This window comes from Anastrepha obliqua, chromosome 5 (genome assembly GCF_027943255.1).
Source record: "Anastrepha obliqua isolate idAnaObli1 chromosome 5, idAnaObli1_1.0, whole genome shotgun sequence".
NCBI classification, from domain to species: domain Eukaryota; kingdom Metazoa; phylum Arthropoda; class Insecta; order Diptera; family Tephritidae; genus Anastrepha; species Anastrepha obliqua.
Window position 1 is genome coordinate 126,761,524 of NC_072896.1, and position 27,295 is coordinate 126,788,818.

Consider the following 27,295-nt stretch of genomic DNA (forward strand, 5'->3'; position numbering starts at 1 on the left):
TACTCTATACTATAGAAATCATCAACAGCTTCCATGTACAAACACATCCTAGGGTTACCGGGGTCCACGTTTTGGCCTATTTCTCGAGACCCTGGTATCCGATTCTTAAAATTTCAAAACACAAACCTTCTCCACATGTGTCTCTTCAATGTGACAAAGTTTGGTTAAAATCGGTTGAGCCATTCTCCGTAAAGTTCATCACAACGCGAAAAACGGTTGAATTTTTATATATATGGATGTTCTATTATATTCTATATATGTATATAATCAGCGCGTACACAGTTTTTGGGTGTTTGGTTCAGTCTCAAGCCGACTCCGAACGGCAGATATTTTTATGAAGAGCTTTTTCATGGCAGAAATACACTCGGAGGTTTGCCATTGCCTGCCGAGGCGCGACCGCTATTAGAAAAATGTTTTTCTTAATTTTGGTGTTTCACCGAGATTCGAACCCTCGTTCTCTCTGTGAATTCCCAATGGTAGTCACGCACCAACCCATGCGGCTACGGCGGCCGCCAGCCCTGAACACATGCCCTAGTAAATTTACATGATTTACATATAAGGTCGTCCAAGCTCTTCTGATGGAGATAACGATGAAAAATGAAGTTTTGAGAGACATCATTTTTAGTATCAGGGTAGCTAATACCCGTTTATTGCCTGAGGTCCATCGTTGACTGGCAAAACTATCCAATAAGCAAATCAGCTGTAACAACTGTCTGTCACGCTAAATTTTAGTCAGAATCAACTGAGCGATCCCGATTAGCACCTCCTGCTTGGCCTAGACTATAAGCCTTCATTTTAAACCAATTAACCATACAAAATTTCAAATTTCAGTTGCCAATAAATATGTGTAAAGTTCTCTATGCAACCTTGTGAGGTCTGTTTAATAACAAGAGCAAATGGTCTGTTCAATGAGATTCGTACTCCGAGACATTAACATCAAATAGAGAAAAAACAAATCAAAGTTGGTGGATACACTTTAAACAAACTCTCTTATAAATGAAATTCTAAAGAGTTTTCCAATAACAGGTGTTATTTTAAATAGCCCGCTATTTCGGTAGATGTCATTTTTGAAGCTGTCATTTTTTGATATTTGACAAGTAGAAACTACGACATTAATAAAAAACGATACACGCTAAAACAACTCAATGAAATTATTAAAATTCACTATAAAAATGGTGAAAATTTGGCAGAGACGGTTTGTAAAACTCGAACATTTTTGCGTCATAGTGAAGTACCTTGTCGGACCGCAATACAGAAATCGGTGAAAAAATTCGAGCTGTTGGGACAAGTTAGTGATGTGAAGAATAAAACCCGTGCACGTCGCTCAAGAAGAGCCGAAAATATTGCTGTTGTAGCCCAAAGTGTTGAAGTAAACCTATTCCAGCCCGTTGTCCATTCCTCGTCGTTCTTTGGAATTAGGCATTCCACAAACGTCATTACACCGTATTTTGTATAAAGATTTGGGTCTTAAGGCTTATAAAGTCCAGTTAAAACAACAGCTCAAGTCGGCCGATCATCAACAACGTCGTGTCTTTGCTGATTGGGTCGTTGAAATGCATGATAATGATCTGGAATTCCATCGAAAAATCATCTTGAGCGATGAGGCCCATTTCCACCTCGGTGGCTTCGTCAATAAGCAAAATTGTCGGATCTGGGGCTCACAAATTCCAAGAGTTATTGTTGAAAAGCCTCTCTACCCTCAACGTGTGACTGTTTGGTGCGGTTTATGGTCCGGCGGAGTCATTGGACCTTACTTTTTCGAAAATGACGCTGGAGCAACACGTACGGTGAATGGATTGCGCTATCGAGAGATGATTAACGATTTTTTATGGCCGGAATTGGATGGTATTGATCTGGACAATGTTTATTTTCAACAAGACGGCGCTACGTGCCACACAAGCAACGAAACCATTGATCTTTTACAGGAATAACACCTCTTATTGGAAAACCCTTTATAATAAACGACACTAATTTTAATTTCATTTACCAGCATAAACAATAGCCTTTGAGTTGTTCTAATACTGCGAATTAATTGCTAAGAATTAATTGAAGAATTAGCAAGTTATATCCTTTTTGCCGAAGAAAGTCAGGCTACATTCAAAATTCCATTTTTTGAAAGTTCAATTTATCTATTATAAACCATAAGAAATCGTTCTAAAGTTAAGTTTTTTTTCCATTTACTCATACCGAATTTTTTAAAAGCAACAAACACTTTCAGCTAATTTCCATGTGAATGAACACTAAATCCAATGACGCAATTTAACAGTTAATTGCCTAGCTATTTGGTCTAATCGAACATGGTCCTATACACCAAAAGTATTTTTTTTTTAAGTTTTTAGATTTAAATTTAAATCTAAATCGGTTTAAATAAAAAAATTATAATATGAGCAAAAAATACTAAAGTTATATTATCCGTTCTTTGATAATTTGCTCACAATGCTACTCATTTGGATTCAAAATGTTAATTTTATGGATACTTCTCGCTACGTATAAGTTTTGATACTTTGCTAAAACCAAATATAAACATATACATATATATATGTATAAATTCTCACGACACTCGGTTCTAAGATATGTTCCCGGATTTATATCCGTCCAGGAACTGTCACTCCAGCAGTATATGCGTTCGTATTTGCTGGAGATAGTTGTTGTTGCCGATGGTCTTAGAAACTAGTGTATTTTCATAATGTGGCATAATTTTTTATAATCAAATAGAAATAAATACAACAAAAAAGTTAAAACATCCAGTTAAACTAATAAATGCTTACATACTTAAAATATTTTAAATACAAAAACTTAAACCAATGTTTCCAGAGCTGATGCTTTATATATTCCCTGAAACCTCCCTTTTCATATATCAATAAAATATACATATGTACCAATATCTTGAAGGCTGCATACCCCCCTTTATGGAGCTCTATATCGATGGAGCTCTATATCGATAATATTCCTGAGTGTACCGAACACAAATGTCGAAAGCATATGGTATGTTTACTTGGACAGCTGGCTTGACAGATATGCTATTAAAAGTTATATACGTTACTACTTAGGGTATGTCTGTATGTAGTATATGTTACATACATACAGTGTAAACAAATTAATAGCGAGGATATCCAAGCCTCTGACTTTTTGTCTTTGAAGATATCCTTTTTCTGCCTTGGCTGGCAAACGCCCATATATAAATTTCATATAGCATTCAGTTTTTCCAATACATGGCTTCTGTAGGTATGTGCGCATTTAAATAAGTGTATATATGTATATTGTGCATAAGTATAAGTGCATATGTTGTACATAAGCGTATACATATCTGGTGTGCGCACTGTAAAGGGCTGATAAACGTCACTTTTATTATTGTTTCTGCTAGATTTAAACTATTGTTATTATTTTAAACTTTCGACCTCAATTAAGCTCCTCTTTTTACTGTTGTTACTCTCTTAATTTTTTGTTGCTGCCGTTGAGTCGAGTAGAAATTGTTGGCCATAGACCATAATAGTTGCTGCCAAATAGAACCCCAAACTCCGTGAGATCCGACTATTTATAACCACCTTCTGGGGTTCGACTATATTCGTGTCCACTCAAAGCTTAAACATTAACCTCTCTCTCTCAACCAAAGATTGTGTAACAGGAATGAATAAATTTGTGCTTGTGTTAACAACCATATAGATGTGGTATGCACTATATACTCGCATATTCCACAAAAATGGAAGCCCAATAAATATATTCGGCTGGAATGGTTCGAGCTTTTCATGCATACATAAATGCTACTAAATCTAGTATAAACAGAGAAGACGTAATGCTGTCTACATATCTGCATATATACTTATATACATGCATTCAGTGAGAGAGATGGGGAGAAACACAACTGGTGCGAAAGGAACCTCTTTTGGTGCAGAGAGGCTTCGGGTACTGCGCACAATCGCTCCTATATTTTCACAATTTCCTGCCACATTTACACACACCTAAGGGTACATACGAACGTAGTTAGAACCAGTGAAAATCGCTCGATGCATAGTTAGTACATAAACACATACACAGCATAGATATTTACGTTAACACATATGTATGTATGTATGCATACTGTTACTCCTGGACACAAAATCCACAATATGTTCGCTTGCTTTAGTGTTTTGCTTTGTGTTTGTATTGTTATGCCAAATAGAGCTGCAGTCGCGCATGGCTAGGAAAATGCTTTTTCAACACATTAGGCTATGAAAGCTTTTTTCCAACTTTTCGATAACCAATTTCGAAATGAAAACTTGCACTGTCTGCACCGCACCTATAAGAATGAAAATCAATTTGGAAAGTTACTTTCAACTTGCCAAAGTTGCTTTGCATTCATCCGAATGTTGCCGTGTGACATAGTTGCGATTTGTTATGCAATATTAATAAAATATTTACTTTAATATCAAAAGCATTTTATGAAATTTTTTTTCCGAAAAGAAATATATAATAGCTGTGATTGTATATGTATCGTGTATTTGTGTATTTTTCACTGTGGCAACGTGGACTTAACTCATGCCATTTTTTATTGAATTATTTATGTAAAAGGTTTTCCAATAACATGTGTTAGGTGTTAAACAGGAGAGATAATTAACGATTTTTGATGGCCGGAATTGGATGGTATTGATCTGGACAACGTTTATTTTCAACAAGACTGCGCTACGTGCCAGACAAGTAACGAAACCATTGATCTTTTACGGGAAAAGTTGCCGGACCGTGTTATCTTTCGAAGAGGTGATCACAATTGGCCGCCGAGATCTTCTGATTTAACATCTTGTGACTTTTTCTTTGACCTCAAAGATGTAATTCGTGAGGCTATCGACGTAATTTGGTTATGGAAAATTTCATGAAAAGGATATTGTCCTGTAAGCGTGGTCGTGGTGGTCATTTGCCTGATGTTATTTTCCACTATTAATGGCATACCTTCCTCTTTATAAAGAAATAAACATCAGATCATTTATATTAAAAAATATCATTTTTTGTTGAATATCAAAATAACACCTCTTATTAGATAACCCTATATTATTGCTAAAGTTTTACGCTAGAGAAATCTTAAGAAATGGTTACATACAATTTTTTGCTTGACTTGCATGTACAGAACCGAATCATTTTCTTCAATTGTTTTAATCATCACCGAAATCATCTTCAGCAATACATTTTTTTACATAAAAAATTATGGAAATTTAATTTCACGTCCTTAACTCTTTAACAACACAAATGTTAGATGGACATCACAAACCTTCTCTCTTACCTAATTTCACACTCATCACTGTCTTAACATCAGCTGTCATTTTGTAGTTTGGCAACTCAATTTTCATTTTAACGCGCCATTTGCAAGCGTAAATACAGAGATCCTATTTGCTTGTTGTCATTTTGAAAATGAAATGTTAAGACAGCGAGGTGCCCACATAAGAAAACGGAACAAAGTAAGAACAGAAATTCGACAAACGTTAAAACACATTTGATCGAAGGTGTAGATGTGGGGTAATATCACTTCGACAGATAAGGAGTACGAACACAGAGTCCCGATATAATTTCAAAAAATGCCGCTAGCTTTACTTTACACCAAAAAATCTTTACCTTGATAAAGCAATTTGTGTTCAGGTCTCACCCTAAATTTTCGAAAAGTCTGACTATTTATATGCACCTTCAGTGAACATATCGAGCCAAAATTTTTCATCTCTTACATACGCATGGGTGCGATCGAGAAATATTCCTAGTCTGCGGCGCCGCCAATGAATATTATCCTTCAACCACTACTACACCAGACAATATACAGACAGGCACTAAACGGTATTCATCAGGAGCCATTTACCACGTTCTCAAACTCCCGTACCCAAATGCAGTCAACGGAGTCCAACTACCACCCATCGCAGACAAAGAGCTTTAGTTGCCTTGTGAGACCTGCGTTAGTTTGGCGCAATTGCTTTCAGGATATTGTAGCAGGTTAAACTTCCAACTTTCCAGAATTCACCCAGAAATTAAGCTTTTTAAATCAATTTCCGGGAAATTCGTTCATAGAATTCATTCTATACGCGGATGATTAGAAATAATATTTAATTTTTTTTTATTTCTTTATTATTCCACTTATGAACATAGGCATTCAAGATTTATATCTTCTTCGATTAACGGCTATTCTCTTTGCGACATCTCACGTTTGGTTAACTGCTTCTAAATCACGAAGGTTAGAACACCTCCAGGTATTTCGTGGACGACCGAGTCGTCTGTGCCCTTGAGGGTGCCATCCCAACTCTGTTCTGTTCTAAATACAAATTAATATGATGCATTGCATCAAGCTCTTCACATTAGAGCAACTCTCTTTAAGTCCCCCGAGATACAAGGCTTAATAAATTTTAGAGAAGGTTTTCAGCCGCATAACATTGGTTTTCACTAAAAATTTCAAATAAATAAAGCCGCAAACAAGCTCACCCTGAAACTCCGCTATGCTCGGCTTCCCATTCTCCGTAAGCTTTTATTTGATTTACATGCGAGGTGTGATTGCTTTTCAAAATGATATACTTGCTGAAAATAATTTCCTTGCTACATGTGGCAGTACCTTAAAGCATGAAATTCTTTTTGCTGAAAATTGAACTAACGATGTTACACAATAGTAGGATAATCTAAGGATGCAGCTCGTTGCATTATCCATTTCACTGCGGCAACAACAGAAAACCAAAATGGGTCGTGGGAGCGGAAAATGAAAGCATTATGCCGCTATGTTATTTTTGGCCGGCCTTACTCCATATTTATCCGAAGCTTTAAGTACATACACACATAAATGCATAAGAATAATTTAAATAACGGGGGGATAGCTTATCTCACTTTTCATCACCAATGAAACCATGCAACTGCAAGTAATTACATAATTGAACGGCAAATTATTAATTTTAGTTTTACGAAATAGCATCGGTCAGAAGGTGGGTATTAGTACGTCCACACATACATACAAATAACACATATCACTCATACGCCGCATTCTAATGCAAATCTAAAACTTATGTACATCTTCGTGCGATTCACATAGGTGCTTAGCACATATAAATATATGCACATATATGTGGTGGTAGTTGTGCTGGTTGGGGTGTGTTGCTGGCAATTATCGATTTATAGAAAATATCATCTTAACCGCATTCATCATGCATTCTCAAGACTTAATATCGAAATTTGAAGGCATCGATAGAACAAAATGTGTGTGTATGTAAAAATGTATATTTCGAAGTCAAGCTAGAGCTCGTTACCAGCCTTCTCAAGTGTGGCCGCAAAATTAGTGGAACCATATGAAAACACCTCTACAAGCGAAGTGCGTAACGCCCAGAACGCCTTGATGTAGGCAAATGTTTTACTTTTTATTTAAAATGCAAATGCCATTTAAAATTGAGCGAAACTCGTTTGCGAGTGAAGTGCCTGAGTTCGACTACTCCGAAGATGTGGCATTTTTAAGCGAAAGTTTTCGCAATGAGTGTAAGTATTTTTATTTCTTTATGTGTATGAATTTGTTTAAAAACACCGTGTGCCGCTTAGTAATTTACGGAATTTACCTAATGCTAAGTATATCATTTGATGTGCCATAAGCAGTTCTACGATTTCCTAAGCTTTTAAAAATATTTTGCTAAGAGCGCAAGAAATCAAATCAGCATCTACAATGGGTGGAAGAATACAAAAATTTGAGCAAAAGTGTTTGAAAACTGCATTCTCCTTCCTTTCTTTCTGCATTCTTGAGTTTACAACACATTCAAACGTCCTACATAAAGAAATTTGAAATGAGCGAAAGGGAGTGGATTTTGGCGCACGGGGCAAATAAAAAGTTGAAGAGCAGCTGAAGAAAGAATGGGGCATTCTAATCTTGCAAAATACACACATTCGCAAAATTTCATGTATCTAAGTAGCTGTATATGTGCATATATGTTTGTAACTGTATATGCACATACTGTCAGCGTCACAAGAAAGTTCACGCTATATATTGACAGGTTTTTGCTATTTATTTATTTACTTTTTAGTTTCAATCATTTTTTTTAACAAAATATTATATAGTTTATATTACAACAAAAACCATATAACGCAAAATTTTAGATCATTGCATTTTGCTATAATAAAATGAAAGTTTCAAGTGGGGTAAAAATGTGATTTTTTGTCTTGTTTCTTTCTCGCTTTCTCGATATCTATTATATATTATATGTACATATATAAATGTGAAAATCTGTCCCTATATTCGCTTAAAACTCGCGAACGGGCTCACCTATCCAAACCAAATTTTTAGGCTTTGTTTGGACTATTCAGTAGATGGTTTGTGTTTTAAAATTTTAAGAATCGGATACCAGGGTCTCGAGAAATAGGCCAAAACGTGAACCCGGGTAACCCTAGGATGTGTTTGTATAATATGGGTAGCAAATGGAAGCTGTTGGTGAATGCTTTAGTTCAGAGTATTTTTCATGCCGCTCCGTGACTAGGGTCTCGAGATATAGGTCAAAATGTGGGCCCGGGTAACCTTCGGATGTGTATATACAATATGGGTATCAAATGGAAGCTGTTGGTGAATGCTTTAGTTCATAGTATTTTTCATGCCGCTCCGTGACTAGGGTCCCGAGATAGAGACCAACACGTGGACCCTAGAATGTGTTTGTACAATATGGATATCAATTGGAAGCTGTTGGTGAATGCTTTAGTACAGAGTATTTCTCATGCCGCTCCGTGACTGGGGTCTCAAGATATAGGTCAAAACGTGGGCCCGGGTAACCTTTGGTTGTGGATGTGCAATATGGGCATCAAATGAAAGCTGTCGATAAGTGCTTTAACGTGGGGTAATTTTCATACCTATTGATGACTAGGGTCTCGAAATATATGCCAAAACGTGGACCCACCGTGTCTTTGCCCAGCGAAGCGGGTCGGGTTTGCTAGTTTTTTATATGGAAGAAAACACAAGAAAAATTATTACGAAATTTAGACAATCTTAGACGAACATGTAATTTAGATCGTCGCACGGAATGTCTTTCAGCGCTTTTTGGATGACATCAATAGCCACAATCTTAATAAAAGGTAACGAATACTGAGTTCAATAAGAAAGTGAAAACACTTGGCTCTTGGCGGTACTTCATCGGCGAATCGATTGTTTCATGTTTTTTAGTCAACTCTACTTACTTAATCCTATAGTTTATTTTTATTGAAAAAAAATGTATTTAAGTATATCAGCGGACAAAGCAAATACGTTTTTAGTTTAGTTTAGTTTTAGTTAAACTTACGACTTTTAACTTTCTAGATACTGAATTTCAAATGTTTATAAACCGCTGAGTCTCAAACGTGGATATAAATATTGACATTCGGGAAAGAAACTGGCGCTGGATGAGGCTTACTCTGGCAAACCAACGCACGAAGTTAGCACAGCTGCTTTAAACAGGAATCCATAGGCAGCACGAAATAGCGAACGTCCAAAAGGTTCATAGCGACCGGACAACATAGATGGTAATAATCGCATAGGCGCAAACCTGACCTGTCACAGGTTAAGCAAAAGCTGAAAACCGAAACCAAAGAAATTCATTTGTTCTTGCGCTAGGCGCCCAGTGATTGGCGTGATAGCAATTAATCAGCATCAGCATCTTGGTGGTCGTTTTGGGTCGACGCCTTTCTAGTTTGTAATGTCATAACTAACAGCGGGGAAAATTTGCCTGTGAATTTTTGAATTTTACTTTTTGTTGCTATTTAGTACTTTTGTTGTATTTGGGTTGTAAGTGAAGTGTGCCAAACGGTTTTGCAACATTTAACTGTTTTTGTTTGTTTTTTTTTTTTGCAAGAATTTTTTTCTCGAAATCTGTTGATCCTAGAAAATAATCTTGTTAATGAAAATTCTAGGATAGATTTAATGCAATAGAATTGTTATAATAAGATTTTTTTGGTGTGAGGTAAAACAATGGACTATGGACCAGCAAACAGCGAAAAGTGATACAAATTCAAAATCATAACCGATCGACTTTAAACTTGGTACTTAGGGGTTTTCAGGGCGAACAATATCTCAAAAATGAATAAATAAATAAAAAACTTTCAGATTGGCAAAAAAAACTAAAATATTTTAATTATAAATTATTTTAATATTTTTGAAGTCAGATTCAGAAGTTAAAAATAGCACACGCTACTGTAAAAATTTTTCAAGATTGTCAAGTTTTTAATGTTTAAGGTTGTTTTAATTCGTATTTGCAATTTTCAATTTTTAAATCTTACGTTTAGGATTTGCTGCATTTATTTAAGAATTTCAGATGTGCCACGAGAAGACTCCTAATCTGATTTAACATCCCGTTTTTGTTGTCTTGTGGTTTTTTTGTTTCGTTTTTTGCAAAAAATTGGCTTTCATGACCTTTGACCTTTATTTATTTTATGACGCGGACATGAGATTTTATGTGACTTTTGTGAAAACTTTTAGAACGTCAAAATAAAGGTTTATGCAATATTTCAGTTATGTCTGATTTCGAGGTGATAACCGTTATTTGAGTGGACTAGTTAGTACTCATTAGTCGACGGTATAGTAGTAGAAGTTGTTTTCGACCACAAAATCAATTAAAACTAAAATGCGCAAAAAAGTGTACAATATTTTTTTATTTACAATTTTACATGTAAAAGAAAAAAGTAACTTATTATAACATTAAATATTATCATAAAAACCATATTGGAGAAAGAATATTCGAAATTATTTATAATATTAAAGAAGTCCCAGAATTGTTCTCAATGAATATTATACCAAGCTTTTTCAGTAATGTGTGCACAAAGGTGTTGAGAATCATATAATTTGAATCTCATTAAAAAAAGTGTTTAAAAAATACCTTTTCGTCCAAAATCTGGAGCTTCTGGCCCATTGGCTAAACTTAATTTTGAATTTTTTTTCCTAATAATATTTTTTTATTTACATATAATAGTTTTATTGAACTCGGAAGTGTCCTCAAGAAAGATAAAAGTCCAAGAGCAGATGGATCGCCCCCATATACATATACATACATATGTGCATACTATTTACTTGTATATTTGCAAGTACAGCTCGTAAAAAGGTCTTGATTCTAATGAAGATCTATCCTTTGCTCTTTGTAAAGCATAAACTTAAGATGCATCTGATTTAAAAACTATTTCGTATTCTCTAGGCCAGGCTAGTGCTTGCCAATAAGGTTTTTGTTATACATATTTGAATAAATTTTCTTATACAACTCAATGTTACACCAGCAGCTTTAGGGCAATATCGTCACCAGCATAGACATTCTCGCATTTGTTGTTGCTCAACGAGTGAGTAACTACATTTGTATGTATGTACGTTCATATAAAGCGGCATAAATCATACTCAGTTTGTATGCTATGTTATGAGATATTTCATATCGTTGCGTTGCGCTTGCAACAGCCTCAATGCAACAATGCAATAATGCAATTCGCTTGCAAAACTTTCCACTGTATCACAAAAAGATTCGAAGACTTCTCTTAGAGCGCAGAATTGGCATGAATATGCAATTTTGTATTATTCTGAGTTTTTTTTTTAATTGGTTTGCACATGCATACGAGTATGTGTGCAGGTATGAATTTAAATGTTTCAATATTAGTTAATTTCGGTGCGACAGTGATGAATTATTCACGTTGTTTAATTAGCCACAACAATAAACGTAACGGAAAAGCTGCAACACTTTTTACATCACCAGTGGGAATTTCATGCACATTTTATTATTCTGAATTCAAAGAGAATTTAGGTTCGAATCTCGGCGAAACACCAAAATGAAGAAAAAGTTTTTTCTAAAAGCGGTCGCCCATGGGCAGGCAATGGCAAACCTCCGAGTGCATTTCTGCCGTGAAAAGCACCTAATAAAAAAATATCTGCCGTCTTAGTCGCCTTAAAACTGTAGGTCCCTCCATTTGTTGAACAACATGAAGACGCACACCACAAATAGGAGGAGGAGCTGAACCAAACACCCAAGAAGGGTGTAAGCGCCAATTATATAAGTATATATTTTGGAATGCATGTATGTACGTATATAGATATATATGTATATGGACACCTTCAGGCAAGATAGTCACTGAGTCCTAGTCTAAGAAGTATAGAGCTTGAGAACTTAAAATGATATTATAATACAAAACAGAAATTTTGTTGGAATGAAGTTTTTTATTATAATCTGGTAGATGATTTCATGGCATTTATTTTTTGAATATCACAACCGGCATACGAGTTACATGGTCCATTCGGTCAGTCCAATTTTTGACTACTTCTTCCAATAAATCGGACTAATAAATATGCCAAATCCGCAAACACGCGACGCAAACAATGATCGATTGGGATCAATTCTTGCACGAGCTATATTTTAAAGGCACCTAAGCCAAGATCCTTGCGTAAAATTGTCCACCTAGTCGAAGGACAAAGAACAACAAGTTGAGAACGATGACGAATGGACATTTTGGCATCTTCTTGAACACTTCGCTCTATGAACTTCGATAGTTCTCATGCAACTAAAAAATATATCCGATAAAAAATATAAATAAATATATATAATATATATTTTTGGTATAGATTTCAATGATGCCAGTTGCCAGTTGGTTACTAAAGTGCCGAGTAATCTCGTTAATAGGACGTCTAAGTCGCCTTCAAACAATGGAAAACGAGTTGATATTCCGTACACTTTTCTCGAAAACAATTTTTGAAATCTCTTTATGCTTGTTTCACTCGACGTAAATATATTATTTAATTAAAGAGTTAAAGATAACAGCTTGACAAATAAATAGCGGATCCAAACCCAATTTGGCGATTTTTTTTTTTTTTTTTGTAACAAAACGAATTCCGTTGAAACCCTTCCTCGGCTGTTTTATGTCACTAATTTTTGAATTACTTCTACTATACTTAAGGGGGGGGGTAACGTTTTTAAATTTTTTTTGTGCATTTTTTTTTTTATTTGATTTTTTAAATGAAGAACCTTTCAAGAATATTCTGTGAAAATTTTAGATGAATCGGAGCAAAACTTACAAAGATACAGCCATGTAAGTGTTGCTACCTACCGCGCGCCATTTGTACTTTAAAGCGTTTTTCCCACAACTTACGTTTTCAAAGTCGGTGCCCCTCATAACTTTCAAACTACTGCACCGATCCTTTTGAAATTTTGAACACTTTTTCTGTAGATGTTTTACAAGGTAACACCGAAGAGTTTTTTTCGAATTTGTTGATACTTTTGTTTTTACGGTAACTAATTCACCGATTTTTTACGCGAAAATCATGTTTTTGACTTTAACGTGTTCCCAAAAATCGAAAAATTTTTAATTTCAAAAAACCCTCTCGGCGTTACCCGGAGAAAACGATTATCTAACGAAATAACTTTGGTTTTTTGATTTCAGATGATTTAACACCGAGTTATGAGGGGCACCGCAAAACTACTTTTTTTTTTGAGATGCGTCCGAATAATTTCTGTCATTGCCGTATTTTTAAATATTTTTGGATGAAAATTTCACAAAATATACTTCAAATGCTATAGTTTTATGTAGTAAAAAATTTGACGAATAAATTTTAACTGTGTCATCAAAAAAAAATCATAAAAATGTGCCTTTTTTCCATGAATTAACGTTACCCCCCCCTTAACGCACGGGATTGTTAGTAGTCTTGTTCAATTCCTAATTGAGTCTTTTTGAGAATACCAAATAAAGCAAAAAAGCTTTTTTCTCATTTTTCGGTTTAGGTGTCGCCTTCAGAATATTTCAAGGGCGGAATACTAAATATATTTGACTTCCGAAAGTTTAAATAAATTTTAAAAATAAAAATTAAATTTAAGGGGTCGCCTTCAGAATAGCATATTTGACTTCCGAAAATTTAAATGTCTGACACTAATATACCCTTATTTTCTGTACCCTAAAAATAATCTTCATTTCCTCTTATTTGTACATTTTATATTATTAAAGTACACTTAAAATAACAACAATAAATTAAAAGGAACTAATTCTCACATGAATTGCATTAAAATATTTATATGGCCTTGATTTAGATAAGATTTATATTTTTTGAAGGTTTCCACTTCGACCTCATGTGCCCTCTACCCATCACAGTACCTCATCCAAACCCAGTTCCCTTATTAAATTTTAGATAGAACTGCATTCAAGGAGAATGGACCCTGACTACATCAGAGTTTTCATGGTGAAAAAACAAATTGAGTTTGGAGAAGCCCACGAAGCATCCACCATGTTTGTTTAAATACTAAATCTGAATTTATTAATTTTAAATAATAAAGTAACCACAACGATCATTTTTGAGTTTGAAATTACTAAAAATTTGTTTATGTTGAAGGGATTCATGAATTTGCGACCAAAAAGTCTACACCTATTTATCTTCTTCTAAATTAAGCTTCAATAAAGTAAAGTTTTTATTTTTTAGTAAAACAAGTTTTGGCAATATTTTAAATTTATCTTTACTTTTCATGTTTTATGAAACTTTTGTTTGGTTTTATGTAGAATATTTTACTTAGGGAAATAAATCATTCATTGGTAGCAGTGCCAAATTCTGCCCGGAACCAGAAAATGGTCCTATAACCGACGATGCCATATTGTTTTTACTACACTTACACACCTATACATATTTACACTTGCATACATACATACATATAGGTATATACGTATGTTAGTGCTTATTATGACAGCAGCAATAATGGTGTTGTAACAACACTTACATCACAGTATTCTTGATTATTTGCTTCTCTCTGCTTCGTGTTGTTGTTATTCTAAAATGCAAAACGCTTTTTTCTTGGGTTTTCTCATTTGAATATCGTATTTTGCGTTGGTTGGTGATTTGGTTAAAGTTATCAGCTTCCTTGAAATTATTTTGAATTTAATTTGCTGAACTGTTTTTGTTTGCTTTGCTATTCTTGTTGTTGCTATACCGCAAGCAGTTGCATTTCAATGTTAAATCGTAGGTCTTCTTGCCGTTATTTTGTTGTTGGCATTGTTGTAGTGTCACATGATATTCCATTTATTCAAGCGATTGTTTTTGTTATATGTACATATACATAAATGTTTTAATTTTTGTTGTACTTTTTTATTATTACATTTTTACTTTATTTCTGTCAATTCTTTTATTTATTTTTTACATATTTTTTCTCTTTCAAATCTGGTCTAGGAAACGTACCTGCAAACAGAGCAAAAGAAACACACAGAAATCAGTTTTTGTGAATTGCATTTCAATTGTGCATTTCTTTATTATAAAACAACAGTTATAAGCTCTGCTCTGCGGTAGTTGGTAATTGAGATTACAAAATATTTTAAAATTCCAAGTGGATAACTTCGATACATAATAAATTAGATTGTTGAATTTACCAAAAACTGACCTTTTGATAACACTGACGATTTCAAACACTCCGCTCCTCATATTTAATGGAGAACTAAAAACTATATGAATATTTGTAGGACAATGTTTGTAAAACATTATTCAAAATTTTGGATATTGCAAATGGCATTTCTTTAGAAGTGCACTGTTGCAGAAGAATCAAGCGGCTTTCTTACAGCTCAACAGACTGGACTTATGAAATAAATGAAAAACCAATCTATCAATCAATTTATACAGTGTTAGTGTCTAAAGAAAAGGAACAGTATTACACAGGGTCATTCAGGTTCGATTTTTTAAGCAAAACTCTGTTTTGGCAGTTGATACCGTTCCAGGTCGTCTCTTTCTCAGACGTGGAATTTCTACAATTTAGTTCCCTTCCATTCGAGAGCCGTATACCACTAATTAAAATCCACTAAAAAATGGTGAATACATACATAGGTATGTATGTATATGAAAACTTGTGGTTTCGCTGCTCTAAAGATATCACACTTGGTTGGATTTGCCAAAACGTTCAGAGTGATAAGATGAGTCAACTCTGGGAATGTCCTGCACTTCAAAGAAGCCGTACAACATATCTTGGCAATTATTTCTTTGAAGATCTGGGAAATTCGTAAAACTAGTTACCTTCTTAAAAGGATCTAAGTGGTTTAAGCAACTTAGTTAGCGGATGGAAATCAAATGTAGGTATCGCAATGGGCCTTAGGACCACCGAGTGTCTTGCCTTAGACAAGCAACCTGGCTAACCTAATCTAACATAGTCGTGTCTGTTTGCCTGTAAGAGAGATTGGTATACAAAAGAAGCAAAATCGGTACACAACTACGTCTATGGTATCCATAATTGTAAACTCTTTGACTAAAACGAATCTCGTTAATCTAAGTACCGACAATGAAATTATTTTCGAAAACTGTTGGATCGATTAGCATTAACGAAAGTATATTTTCGGTTCACTAATAAGAATAACTGAAATTTGGCAACGTTTCAAGGCGCAGCTGAGGATAAAATAGTTTTCGCTAAACAAAGACTCAAACCTCTTAGCTGTCCTTCGTCTCATTATTTTTAACTTTTCATAACGATAAACTTTGCGTGAATGTTGGGGTGGCTGTAATTGTTTTTCAAGCAAGCAATCAAACCGAGTCAAATCTATACAAGGTGAAGTTACTAGAACAGTTGTTTGGTTTTTTCTTGCAATCTACTGACTTGAATGTCAAAGTGATAATTTAAATTTTGATATTCGAACCACCAAATTACACAAGCAAAATACGAGTACAAAAAAACAACTTCTAAATAAAACGTATTCTTCTACTTTTCTTTCAACTCCACAATTTCTGCGGCCTATTCCAACCCTACCCTCAACCCCAAACAATATAGTAGTAGTAGTATTTATTGCAAGTAAAAGTGAAATATACAAAATTTGATAATTATTTATTCTAGTATTGAGAAAAAAAATATTTAGAATAATTTAACGACGATGGCATGAGCCGTCTGTCGATTTATTTTCGTGCAAAACAATTATTCGGTTTACGGTTTTTAAAACCAGTTAAACTCTGTATCTCTCTCTCTCTGTATCTATCCCAATATACTACTATCAAAAATGCTTCCATATGGAGCCCTAAACTAGGATATGGGGCTTATAACTATAATCTGCAACTGTTGAAAAAAAAAAAATTATGTAAATATTTTTTTTTGTATAGATATACACACATAGATCTATTAGTCCTTAGTGGTACCAGATGGAGCTTGACTTTTACGTTTCTTCCTAGTAGACTTCTTGCAATAAGCCTGCCTGGAAGCCAGGAAGCCCTGAAGCGCAAACCCCGAGAGACATTCTGACTTCTCATATAGTAGAGCTCCTAGGCATTTCACTCGAGTTCTGGCACATAACAAGAAGTTTTACTCGGAATATTCAAAGCATACCTAGAAGGTAACACTAAATCGGAAATGGGCAGGCAGTTTGTTTTGTGATCGTGATTTGATGATAAGTAGGAAATGGCAGAACCACAACGGCTCTTGGTGCTCACCAGTTCCTTTTTTATGTTTGCACAAATATATAAAGACCAAAGAAATCTTTTGTGAAAATATATTACAGTGAATACGTGAATACGCGCAAAATTAATCACCCTATCGGAGGATTAACAATTTCCACAAATTACGCCGTACGCCATAATTTTTGACACTTGAACCGACAAGCAGCGGAGAGCGTAAGGGTCAAAATAAAGATTTCCATTCAAAAATCATTCCAAATTTAATTTGGTAAAAACATTATCCCAAAACAAAAAGTGGATGATTTTGTGCCACCTTGTACATACCAGTTCAATATAACTTTTGTGCAGTTGAGTGAAAATTCGAAATTGTGCAAAATAATGAAATAATTTTACGTTTTATTTCGCAGTAAAAATACTCGAAAATATTCGATAGTAAATATTTAATATGGCATATACGATATCAAATATTTATGTATGTGGGTGCACACATACATATGTATGTAATTATATAAAAGTGCGTGGTAAGGATTCAATTCTGGAAAAATATATACTTACGTATCCATTTTCGCCATCTCAATAATCCAGGACTTGAGATAGGCAGTGAGAATGAAATTAAATATTTTGCGGGAGGTTTGAATACGTACCTGAAATGAAAGAATAAAGAATGTTAAAAAGATGAAATTTAAACAAACTTACACATTTAAATGAAGTAACGCAAGAAAGAGCACCAAGTAAAATGTTTAAGTTTTCGATGCTTTGTATCTAATTACTTTTATATTAGCATAAATCCATAACAAATCAAAGCTATCCGCTAAATTGTTCTAATCAGAAGTCCGAGAACTTGAGGCTCTCTGTGTATATAAGTGAAGTGCCTGCATCTACTGATATTTAGGGCGTGTAAGCCATTTATCCTTTCATTGCATTTTTTATTTTTTTATTTTTTAAGTGAACGCCTAATACCTTAAAAAAATTGTGCCAAAATTTTAAGCCTATTGGTGAACACTTGACGAAGTTATGAGTATTATTTCAGCTTCCGTTGCTCCAAGTCGGACTTTACGTGCAGGACTTTAAAGCGTTTTTCTAAAACGACTTTCGTTCAGAAATTTTATTCAGTGCTTTTTCAAATTATTCACCAAGTATCCCTAGGAGTATTCTTATTTTTTGTTAATAATCATTAATCTTACAATAACCAATTATCCGATTTCCTTTAACGAAAATCAGTTCTTTGGCATCCAAATGCTACGAAAAACTAAAAATCGAAAAATAATAGTCCCAGGCACACCCCAAGAAACATCTCCTTTAACAAATACGTTAAATTATTTTTTTTTTTTGTTGCACATGACTGCAAGTTATGATGTACACCGGAAGCCATATTTTTTCGAGCCGCCTGCGGCGATATTTTAATTTTATTTCGTTTCATTCTCGAACTGAAAAAAATCTTGGCATAACAAAATCTAGGTCGAGTAGTCTGTAGATACTATTTAACTCAGTAAGAACCCTCGTAATGGGGACAAAGTGATAATAGTTTAATTTGACTGTTTTGGCGTTAAATGGTTAGTATAGAGGTCTTTAAAATACCTCGCATATCGTCTTTGAAATGCTAAATTAGCATAAGCATTCGGCAATATCTACTTAACATGACTGACAAATATAAAACGAGAGTCAAATGTCACGCCTTGAAGAGAAAACTCTTTAACTTTAGAAAGCACAACATTTGATAAAGTATAAGAGAAACGAATAACATTCAGAGTTTTTGAAGAGATGAAATGAAAAAATTGATTAATATTAAATGAAAGCTTATTTTGGGCACTCCAAGTAACAAAGTTGTTTAAATCTTGCCGTACTAAAAAAGCATCCGATTGGTAAACAGTTTTAGGAAATCAGCATAGAGTAAAAGCTTGCAGTGGTTAAAACAGACCCCAATGTTATTAATAAGTTGGGTTAGGTTATACTGGCTGGCCGAAGCCAGTTCCTTTTCCTGGGTTCCATTTTCCATTGTACTCGGCTCATTACATTTCCTGCAAGCATCGTTAGGAATTAGAGTCATTTATAAAAAGGAAAAATAAAATAGGACCAAGAACATTCCGGTGTGGTACACCCGAGGAGGCTAAAAAAGTGAAGGATTTATTTTGTAATGAAAATTTAGAAAAATATTTTTCAAATGTTGCTTTATTATTTTATATGTATAATTTACTGAATAAACTAATACTATTTGTATTGCTTGAAAAGTTCTTAAAAACATGTATTTTTCCCAGATTTAATGAGCTGCGAATTTTATGGTTCTGTCCTCTGCTAACAATACCAGGTTCTATTATTATCTACTAGATTTTGTGCTGCGCTCAAACTGCGATATGCGAAAATCATTATTTTTGAAAAGTAGTAATCTGACATGGATTTCTAAATTATCTACAACTTCTACCGACAACAATTAATCGAAACAATGCAAGACTTTCTCCAAAAACGAAAGGAACATCAAAAGAAGCTCCACTACGTGATGCTATTTTAGGACAATTCACCACCGCACCGAGCCCCTTGCAGCCTTTTCCCCAGACTTATGTAGCTTCAAGGTTTGATCACTTGGGGATTCGGCAACCGAGTTATTTACAATGTCTTTCCAACGTTAAGGCAAATTTTTAATTCCCTGCTTTGATATCCTTTTTTTATAGCTTCTTTTGAGGAGTAGTTCTTGTTACTCATATGGAATTGAAGTCCACGGAAACGGTGATAATCACAAGGTGCAATATCCGGAGAGTATGGTGGATGCGGCATTAGCTCCCATCCGAGCTCGTTCAGTTTGCCTAATGTTTGCCTTGCGGTATGAGGTCTTGCGTTGTCGTGGTGAAACAAAACTTTGCGTCTATTCACTAAAGACGGTCGATTTTTGTTAAGTGCCTCATTCAGGTTTGATAGCTGATGGGAATAATAATCAGCAGTTATCGTCTGGTTTGGTTTCAGAAGTTCATAATAAACAATACCGGTCCTATCCCACCAAATAGACAGGAGAATCTTCTTGGGGTGAAGGCCATCTCTAGGGGTCGATTCTGGTGTTTCATCTTTATCTAACCATTGGCGTTTGTGAACAAGATTATTGTAAAAGACCCATTTTTCATCACCAGTAACGATACGGTTAAAAAAACTTTCATTTTCAAGCCGTTGCAGCAGCTGAGAACACAAATTCACTCTCTGCTGAAGGTTGGCGACGGAAAGTCTATGCGGAACCCATTTTCCCAGCCTTGAAACCTTTCCCAACTGAACCAGATGCGTGTGAACCTTTCCATGCGATGAATTTAACCTCTGAGCTATCATATCGACTGTTAAATTTGGCTCAGCTTCCACGAGTTCGAGCAAGGCGTCGGAGTTAAAGACTTCAGGACGACCAGCGCGCAGGTCATCCTCCACGTCGCAGTTGCCACTTCGGAATTTTGAAAACCACTTTTGCGCAGTCCTTACACTCACGGTATCCTCTCCGTGAACAGTGTTTATTTCTGCAGCAGCATTTGTTGCATTTTTACCACTTTTACTAAAAAAATACAAAATATGCCTCTTATACGCGTTCGAAGATTCCATTTAATTTTTTAACAACACGTGCTTCTATCCGCGATTAAAATCACTTGTTGAATGCACAATATATTAAAGAAAATATAAATAGTTCCGTTATATTCCGCGAATAATTTTTTGTATGCAAAAATCGTACAAAAGTGAAATTATGGGTAAAATACGCAGGAACTTATGGACTGACCTGATATTTTCCAAATAGATGTGGAAATATAATCACCTTTGGAACTTTATCAAGTTGTGCATCAAAATATCCAAATAGCAATGCAAAGTAGAGAACCCTACAGACATACAGTATCGGACGAAACATTTGCAACTAAAATGTGGGCAATGAAAACTTTCGATTGCTCAGCCATTATTTGTTTGGAACACTTTATTTGTAATAAAAAATGTTGATTTACGTAAATAAAACAAATTTATTCAAATTCAACAGTTCATATCTTAAATTTAAAAATCAAATGTGTCCAACACCTGTATCTAATAAGACAAAACAATTGCAACTAAAGGAAATCAGTAAACTATTTTTATTAAACTTAGTATTTCGTGGCAAAACCATTGCTCTGAATAACAGCTCTGCATCGTCTCGGAACTGAAGCTATCAAATTGTCAACGATCGTTTGTGGTATATTTCTCCATGCCTCCAGGACTCTTTGGAAAAATTAGTCAGTATTTGCCACATTAGTCCGATCAATTCTCCTTTTTACTATTTCCCATAGGTTTACTATTTCCCATAGGTTTTTCCACTCCATTACGTCCACTTTATTCCTCTGGGACCATGATTTCAGGACCTTCGCCGTATGCTTCGGGTCATTATCCTGTTGGAAGACCCACTTCAAGGGCATTTCCCACTCAGCATGTGGCAGCATTACCGATTCCATAATGTCCCTGTAAACGTACTGGTCCATTATGCCCATAATACGATGGAGTGGTCCCAAACCAGCAGCAGAAAAGCATCCCCAGACCATAATGTAAGCACTATGCTTAACAGTCTTTACACAGTATGATTTTTGAAGACGCTTGTTACGTGGGCGTCGAACGTAGGATACGCCATCACTTCCGACCAAATTAAATTTGGATTCGTCGCTGAAAAGAACAGCTTTCCACTTGCTTAATGGCCAATCTATGTGATCCCTTGCGAACTGCAATCGTTTTTGTTGGTTACGCTTACTAATAAGCGGCTTCTTTGCTGGTCGGTACGTCCGTAAATCAGCTTCAGCCAGGCGACGACTGGCAGTTTTTGAGCTGATTGGTAACCCAAGCTCCTTTACCAATTGGGGGGCACTTCTAAATGGATATTTTTTTACCTCTCTCGCTATCAGTTTGTCAGTTCTTTCATCCGTTTTTCTTGGTCGGCCTCCTCGATGCACCACCGCGATAGTTTTGTTTTTTATAAAGTTTGCAATAATTCGAGAAATTGATGACTTATGAATATTATATTTTATGGATATATCTTTCTGGTTCATTCCTTTGTTATATTCATCTACAACACGCGCGCGTAATACTTCACCGAACTTATTTCGAGCCATTACTTCATTTAACTCAACTTTACAAAAAAATTGTGTTATCGCCACAAATTCTGCACAAAACTGATGTTCACAAATTGACACGATTAAACTAAACTCAGAACAGTTAGAAAACAAAACCAAGCTCAAGCATTTTTACCGTTATATAGCTAAGCTCACAAGGTTGCAATTGTTTTGTCGCTCATAGTTGCCAGATAATTTAATTTTTTTTAAATACAGCTAAAAAAGGAAAGGATCTTGAAAAGATTTTTTGGAAAATATTACTCAGATGCTCTAGTATCCATAGCGTGAAATTGAATTGCAATTGAGTGAAGAATGACATTATGACAAAAAATAAATTGAAGGCTGCATTGCAGTTGTAAATGTTTTGTCCGATACTGAAGGTATGTTTGTATGCATGTATGTTATTTAAACAGTAGATATGTATGTACATATGTATGTATTGTACACTTGTGCATATTTTGCAGTTTATTTCTAGCGCAGATTACTTGAAGCGTAAATGTCGTGAAAAAGTCCCGTCGTTGCTAATTACAAAAAATTATTATGGTTATGGAAAAGTACACAAAATGAATGGCATACATATATGTATGTATGTATGCATATACATATATATGTATGTATGTAGATATTTATGCACATCCATATATATACATAAATATACATACATATTTGCACATACACACACAAGCATATGCGCTTATACTTAAAAATATAAGATTTTCTAGCAATAACGGCTAGACAATTCCACACGCACACACATCTTCGTACATATACGCATACATATACGCAGACTTAAGACTGATTTTACCACATCATCGCAAAACAGAACAGCTGCATACATCAACATCAGCAGCAACAGCAACAGCAACATCATCAACAACGATGAGGCGTTAAGCAGAAATCTCACAACAAAATGAAAATCTATTAACTGGAATAGCTGTTGTTGCAAATTGTTATCATAGTTTTTTATTCGCTTTTCTGCGCATTGCTTCCGCCGTTGTCGCAATTGCCGCCGCTCATGTCACCGATGCTAGTCCCGCCGCCATAGTCCCCCACCTCGCCTTACTTCTTGTTCAGTTCGTGCGTTTTCTGTGCTTCGTCTTTCCGCTTATTTTGCTAACAGTTCAATGAACTTAATTTCATATTTCGCGCGCGCGCGCTTCTTAGCCCCAGCTCTCTCATTTCTTTTTTCACATTGACGCACGTATGCATGGATGTACATATTTAGATACATAAATAACGTCTAATGCATGTGGCATACCCACATACATATGTATGTGCACATGTATGTATGTGAATTGTCAACAATATTCGCAGCGGTTTTTGCTGTCGCTCTGGCGGTTCTGGATAACATTTATGAGGCCATATGAAGTTTGCTTGCAACGATCCACTTGCGACGCAGCGACACAAATACACGCATATGCCCACATATGATTTCTATAATATATACATATGTATGTGTATGTACATGTGTACATATGTACAAGATCTTTTCTATCGTTGCTAATAACTTACGCAGCTTTCGAAGATATATTCCGCTTTCTAAATTGCATTACTTGAGACAGCTAGGAAAAATACGCTAGGCCAACCCGACCGCTCGGTTTCATCGAGCAGCTGAGAGTTTGACAAAACTCAACCCTTAACTACAGCCAACGGTGTCGTAGAAAAGCAGCAAAGTAAACACAAAGTTAAGTTAAAATCTCCCGCCATAATCTGCCGTGAACACAGCAGAAGACTATCAAACATAAATTTAAAAAAACTAAGATTTTTTGAAGAAATTATGTGCCATATGGCGAGTTGTTGTAACCTAGTGAATGTATCCTAATATAAATCTAATCCCTAAGGATGCTGATCAGAATACTTGTTGTTTTTTGTTGTTGTAGCAGCTAATAAAGTGCTACCAGTCACCGATCGTCATCGTCTAACTCATCTAACGGTAGGCCCAGGAAGCATGCTGCTTCGACGGGTTGGATCCAAAGGGAAAGGGTTGTTAGGTGAGTGTGTTTAAGGGGCATGTGAATAAATGGTTAGTGTCGTGCAGAGTACCTGTCGGGGTCGATTCTGGATAAGTAGGAGTCTAACCTGCTACAATATCCAGAATGTAATTAAGCCAAAATCGGCATACTCTGTACATTTTCAGGCGCTATTGGGTGCGAAGTTGAAGTGCGCCGTTGTAAAAAATTTCCCCGTAGGGAGCACGACACACAGTGTTGAAATTTCATATAAAGTACAGATAAAAATAGTCAACCTTTTCTGATTTCGGAAAGGAAAGAAGAAACACGAATCATGGTTACGACAGGTTCATTGGCAAGCCCTCTAGATATTCTTGTGGGCGGAAAAAATAAATGTCATCCGGTTGTAATGAAATGCGGCACATATATTTAGTTTAGCTAAAACAACATAAATTTGAAAAAGAGGGGATATAAGCAATACAGCAACGTCTGCCACCCACACAAAAATTCAGTAAAAATTAAATGCGATTTTGAAGAAAGCTGTGCACACTTTAAAAATAGTTCTTTCTCACAAACCTTCCAAGTTGACTTTATCCGAAATTTCAGTTGCTGCTGTTGTTGCAGCAGCATTCACATTTTCCATACATGTATGGAAAATGCTGTTAAAGTGAGAGTTCTTGGCCGGATATATGTAAATACGGTTCCCTCCGTAACGTAGAACTGACTGTCGTGTGAATGAAATTTACGACTTAGAACTGATGCGGGTATAAAGTCTTTCTTCATTTTATATAATATATATCATAGAAAAAAACCCTCGTATCAATTTTTTACCATACTTTCGCTAGGCAACTGTTTTTTTAATTTTTTTATTCTTATTACAATTTTTTTTTCGAATAACTACTTAGATCAATAATTCAGTCGAATTGGCACTTTAAGTAAAGCGTTAAGTTATTAAGTTAAGTTATTTTATGGTTTAAAAACAAGATCAACTCGAAATCTGAACTTTTTGAATGTAAAAATCTGCAGGGGTTTGAATAAATTTTGAGCCCAAATGAACGTAGCTTAGTGATAAAAAACCAAATTTTATTAATTTAATTTTTGGGGAAACAAAAAGAAGGTATCGATTCGATTGCAGGTTAGCATGGAAGCTTTTTGAGGTGCTCGAAATTTTGTACGACTGAAAGTTGAATAGAGTACAAAACCAGAATATGAAATCAACATCAAAAAGGAGAAATTTAAAATAGATAAATATAGGAAAACGAAAAACGGAAAGCGCTCAAAAACTACAACTTGTGTGTATGTTTATATGCGTGTATGTGTGCGCAACAATGAGGCCATTAGTCAGCTGACTTTACATGCATGCATATGTGTGTAGCAACGTCTCTAGACAATTACAACAACACATGGAAAATAACTGTGTCTATAACCGTTGCCACAGCCACAGTCACAGCAATGCAATAACAGCATAAGTCAATGACATTTGGAAATTCATAGGTGAGTTGTGGGCCAGAGACAAAGAGGCACAGACAAACGGCAAGAGTAGCGGTGTTAAGGAACCAAAGAAGAAAGACGGCGCACAACAATGACCAGCGACCAGCGGCCAGCGGCCAGACACAAAAACTTCATTTCAACTTTAACACTAAAGTGCCGTCAATGAACGCCGTTGAACGGTGAACGCTGAATGCTGAACGCTGTACGCTAAGCAGTGATACGCTGAAGGCGATGTCCAAACTAAAAATGAAGCTGAAGTTGAGGCTGAGTGTCGCTGCGTCGCTACTCTATTAGGAACACACGAATGGGTGCGGGAGGAGGAGCGCAAAATAAAAACCAACATGATTTCGAAGTTGAAATGCAAATGTAGTTTATTTATTTATTTATTTTTTCTTTGTTTTGGTTTTATTTGTTGGTTTGATATGTTTAGTTATAACGATGATTAAATACTTTTTTTTTAAGGTACAATCACACACATGTACATATGTGGGTCCAATTTAAAATTGTTGACAGCAGCAGTAGAAAGCCAGCATTAAGAGATTGAACTTGGGTACCGTTACTTTTCTTAAATACAAATGCTGGCTTTACGGACTGAATGCTGCAATTCCAATAGCAAATGATGGGATTCTTTCGAACTAAAATTTAGTAGTATTAATTAATATTAAATTTTAGTAGTACATACATCAATGAAAATAAAATTTTACCAATTGAAATTGTGGAGATAATTTTTTAATTTTAATTTTTTAATATATTAAAAGTCAAAAGATCTCTATGTAACAAATGTGCCTAAGCTTCTTCAAAACACATGGATGGCTCTTCATTACAGACATTTCAATGCGATGTAAACGTCAGTGAGAAACTTTATGCTAAAGCCAGGGGAGTCTAGCTCTTTTATTGAAGAAATTAAACAAAAAAGAAAAAAAGTAGGATACAAAAAGTTGATTCCCATTTTTTTCTAATAAAAAACTAAAATTTTCAACATAGTCCCGCCCAGAAAATTTAAACATTATCTTCGCATCTTCTTTGCCCACGAATGTATTTGCCAAATTTTTTAATTAAATTTCATTTTGGTGCTGTCTGCACTTTAGTTCTAAATTATTGTTTTAGCCAGTAAGAACCTTTGTAGTTTATTGACTACTTAAATAAATATATATATACTTGGCTCTTACTCCCTTTGTTGGGTGCTTGGTGGAGCTCTTACCCCTGTTTGTGATGTGCGTCTTGGCGTTGTTCCAAAACGGAGGAGACCCACAGTTTTACGCAACTTTTGAATGGCAGATGGTTTTTTATGAGAAGATTTGGCAGTACCTGCCGTGGGGCGACCGCTATTAGAAAAAACGTTTTCTCTCATTTTGGTGTTTCAGGCACGGAGATTCGAACCTACTTGATTCCGAATGGTAGTCACACACCAACCCATTCGGCTGCGACGGCCGCTAGGTGAAGCAATAAGGAGACATATATAGAATATTCAGCATTAAAGCTTT

At 35.3% G+C, this 27,295-nt stretch overlaps 1 protein-coding gene across 5 annotated transcripts in view; it reads right to left on the minus strand.

Annotated features, from left to right (window-relative positions):
- Window positions 1-27,295, minus strand: part of LOC129247148 (protein split ends) — a 108,264-nt gene that overhangs the window by 24,041 nt on the left and 56,928 nt on the right. Inside the window, exons 1-2 of one of the 5 annotated variants that reach the window (XM_054886108.1) lie at window positions 15,309-15,478; window positions 14,655-15,109 (exon numbers count right to left, since the gene is read on the minus strand). The exons of 2 other annotated variants lie outside the window; for them this stretch is intronic. In XM_054886108.1, coding sequence (XP_054742083.1) covers window positions 14,655-14,656 — 2 coding nt within the window. In that variant the 5' untranslated portion in view covers window positions 14,657-15,109; window positions 15,309-15,478. Of the gene's footprint in view, window positions 1-14,654; window positions 15,110-15,308; window positions 15,479-27,295 lie in introns of those variants that run through there. 2 more of the 5 variants (XM_054886109.1, XM_054886110.1) reach the window with 2 other exon arrangements.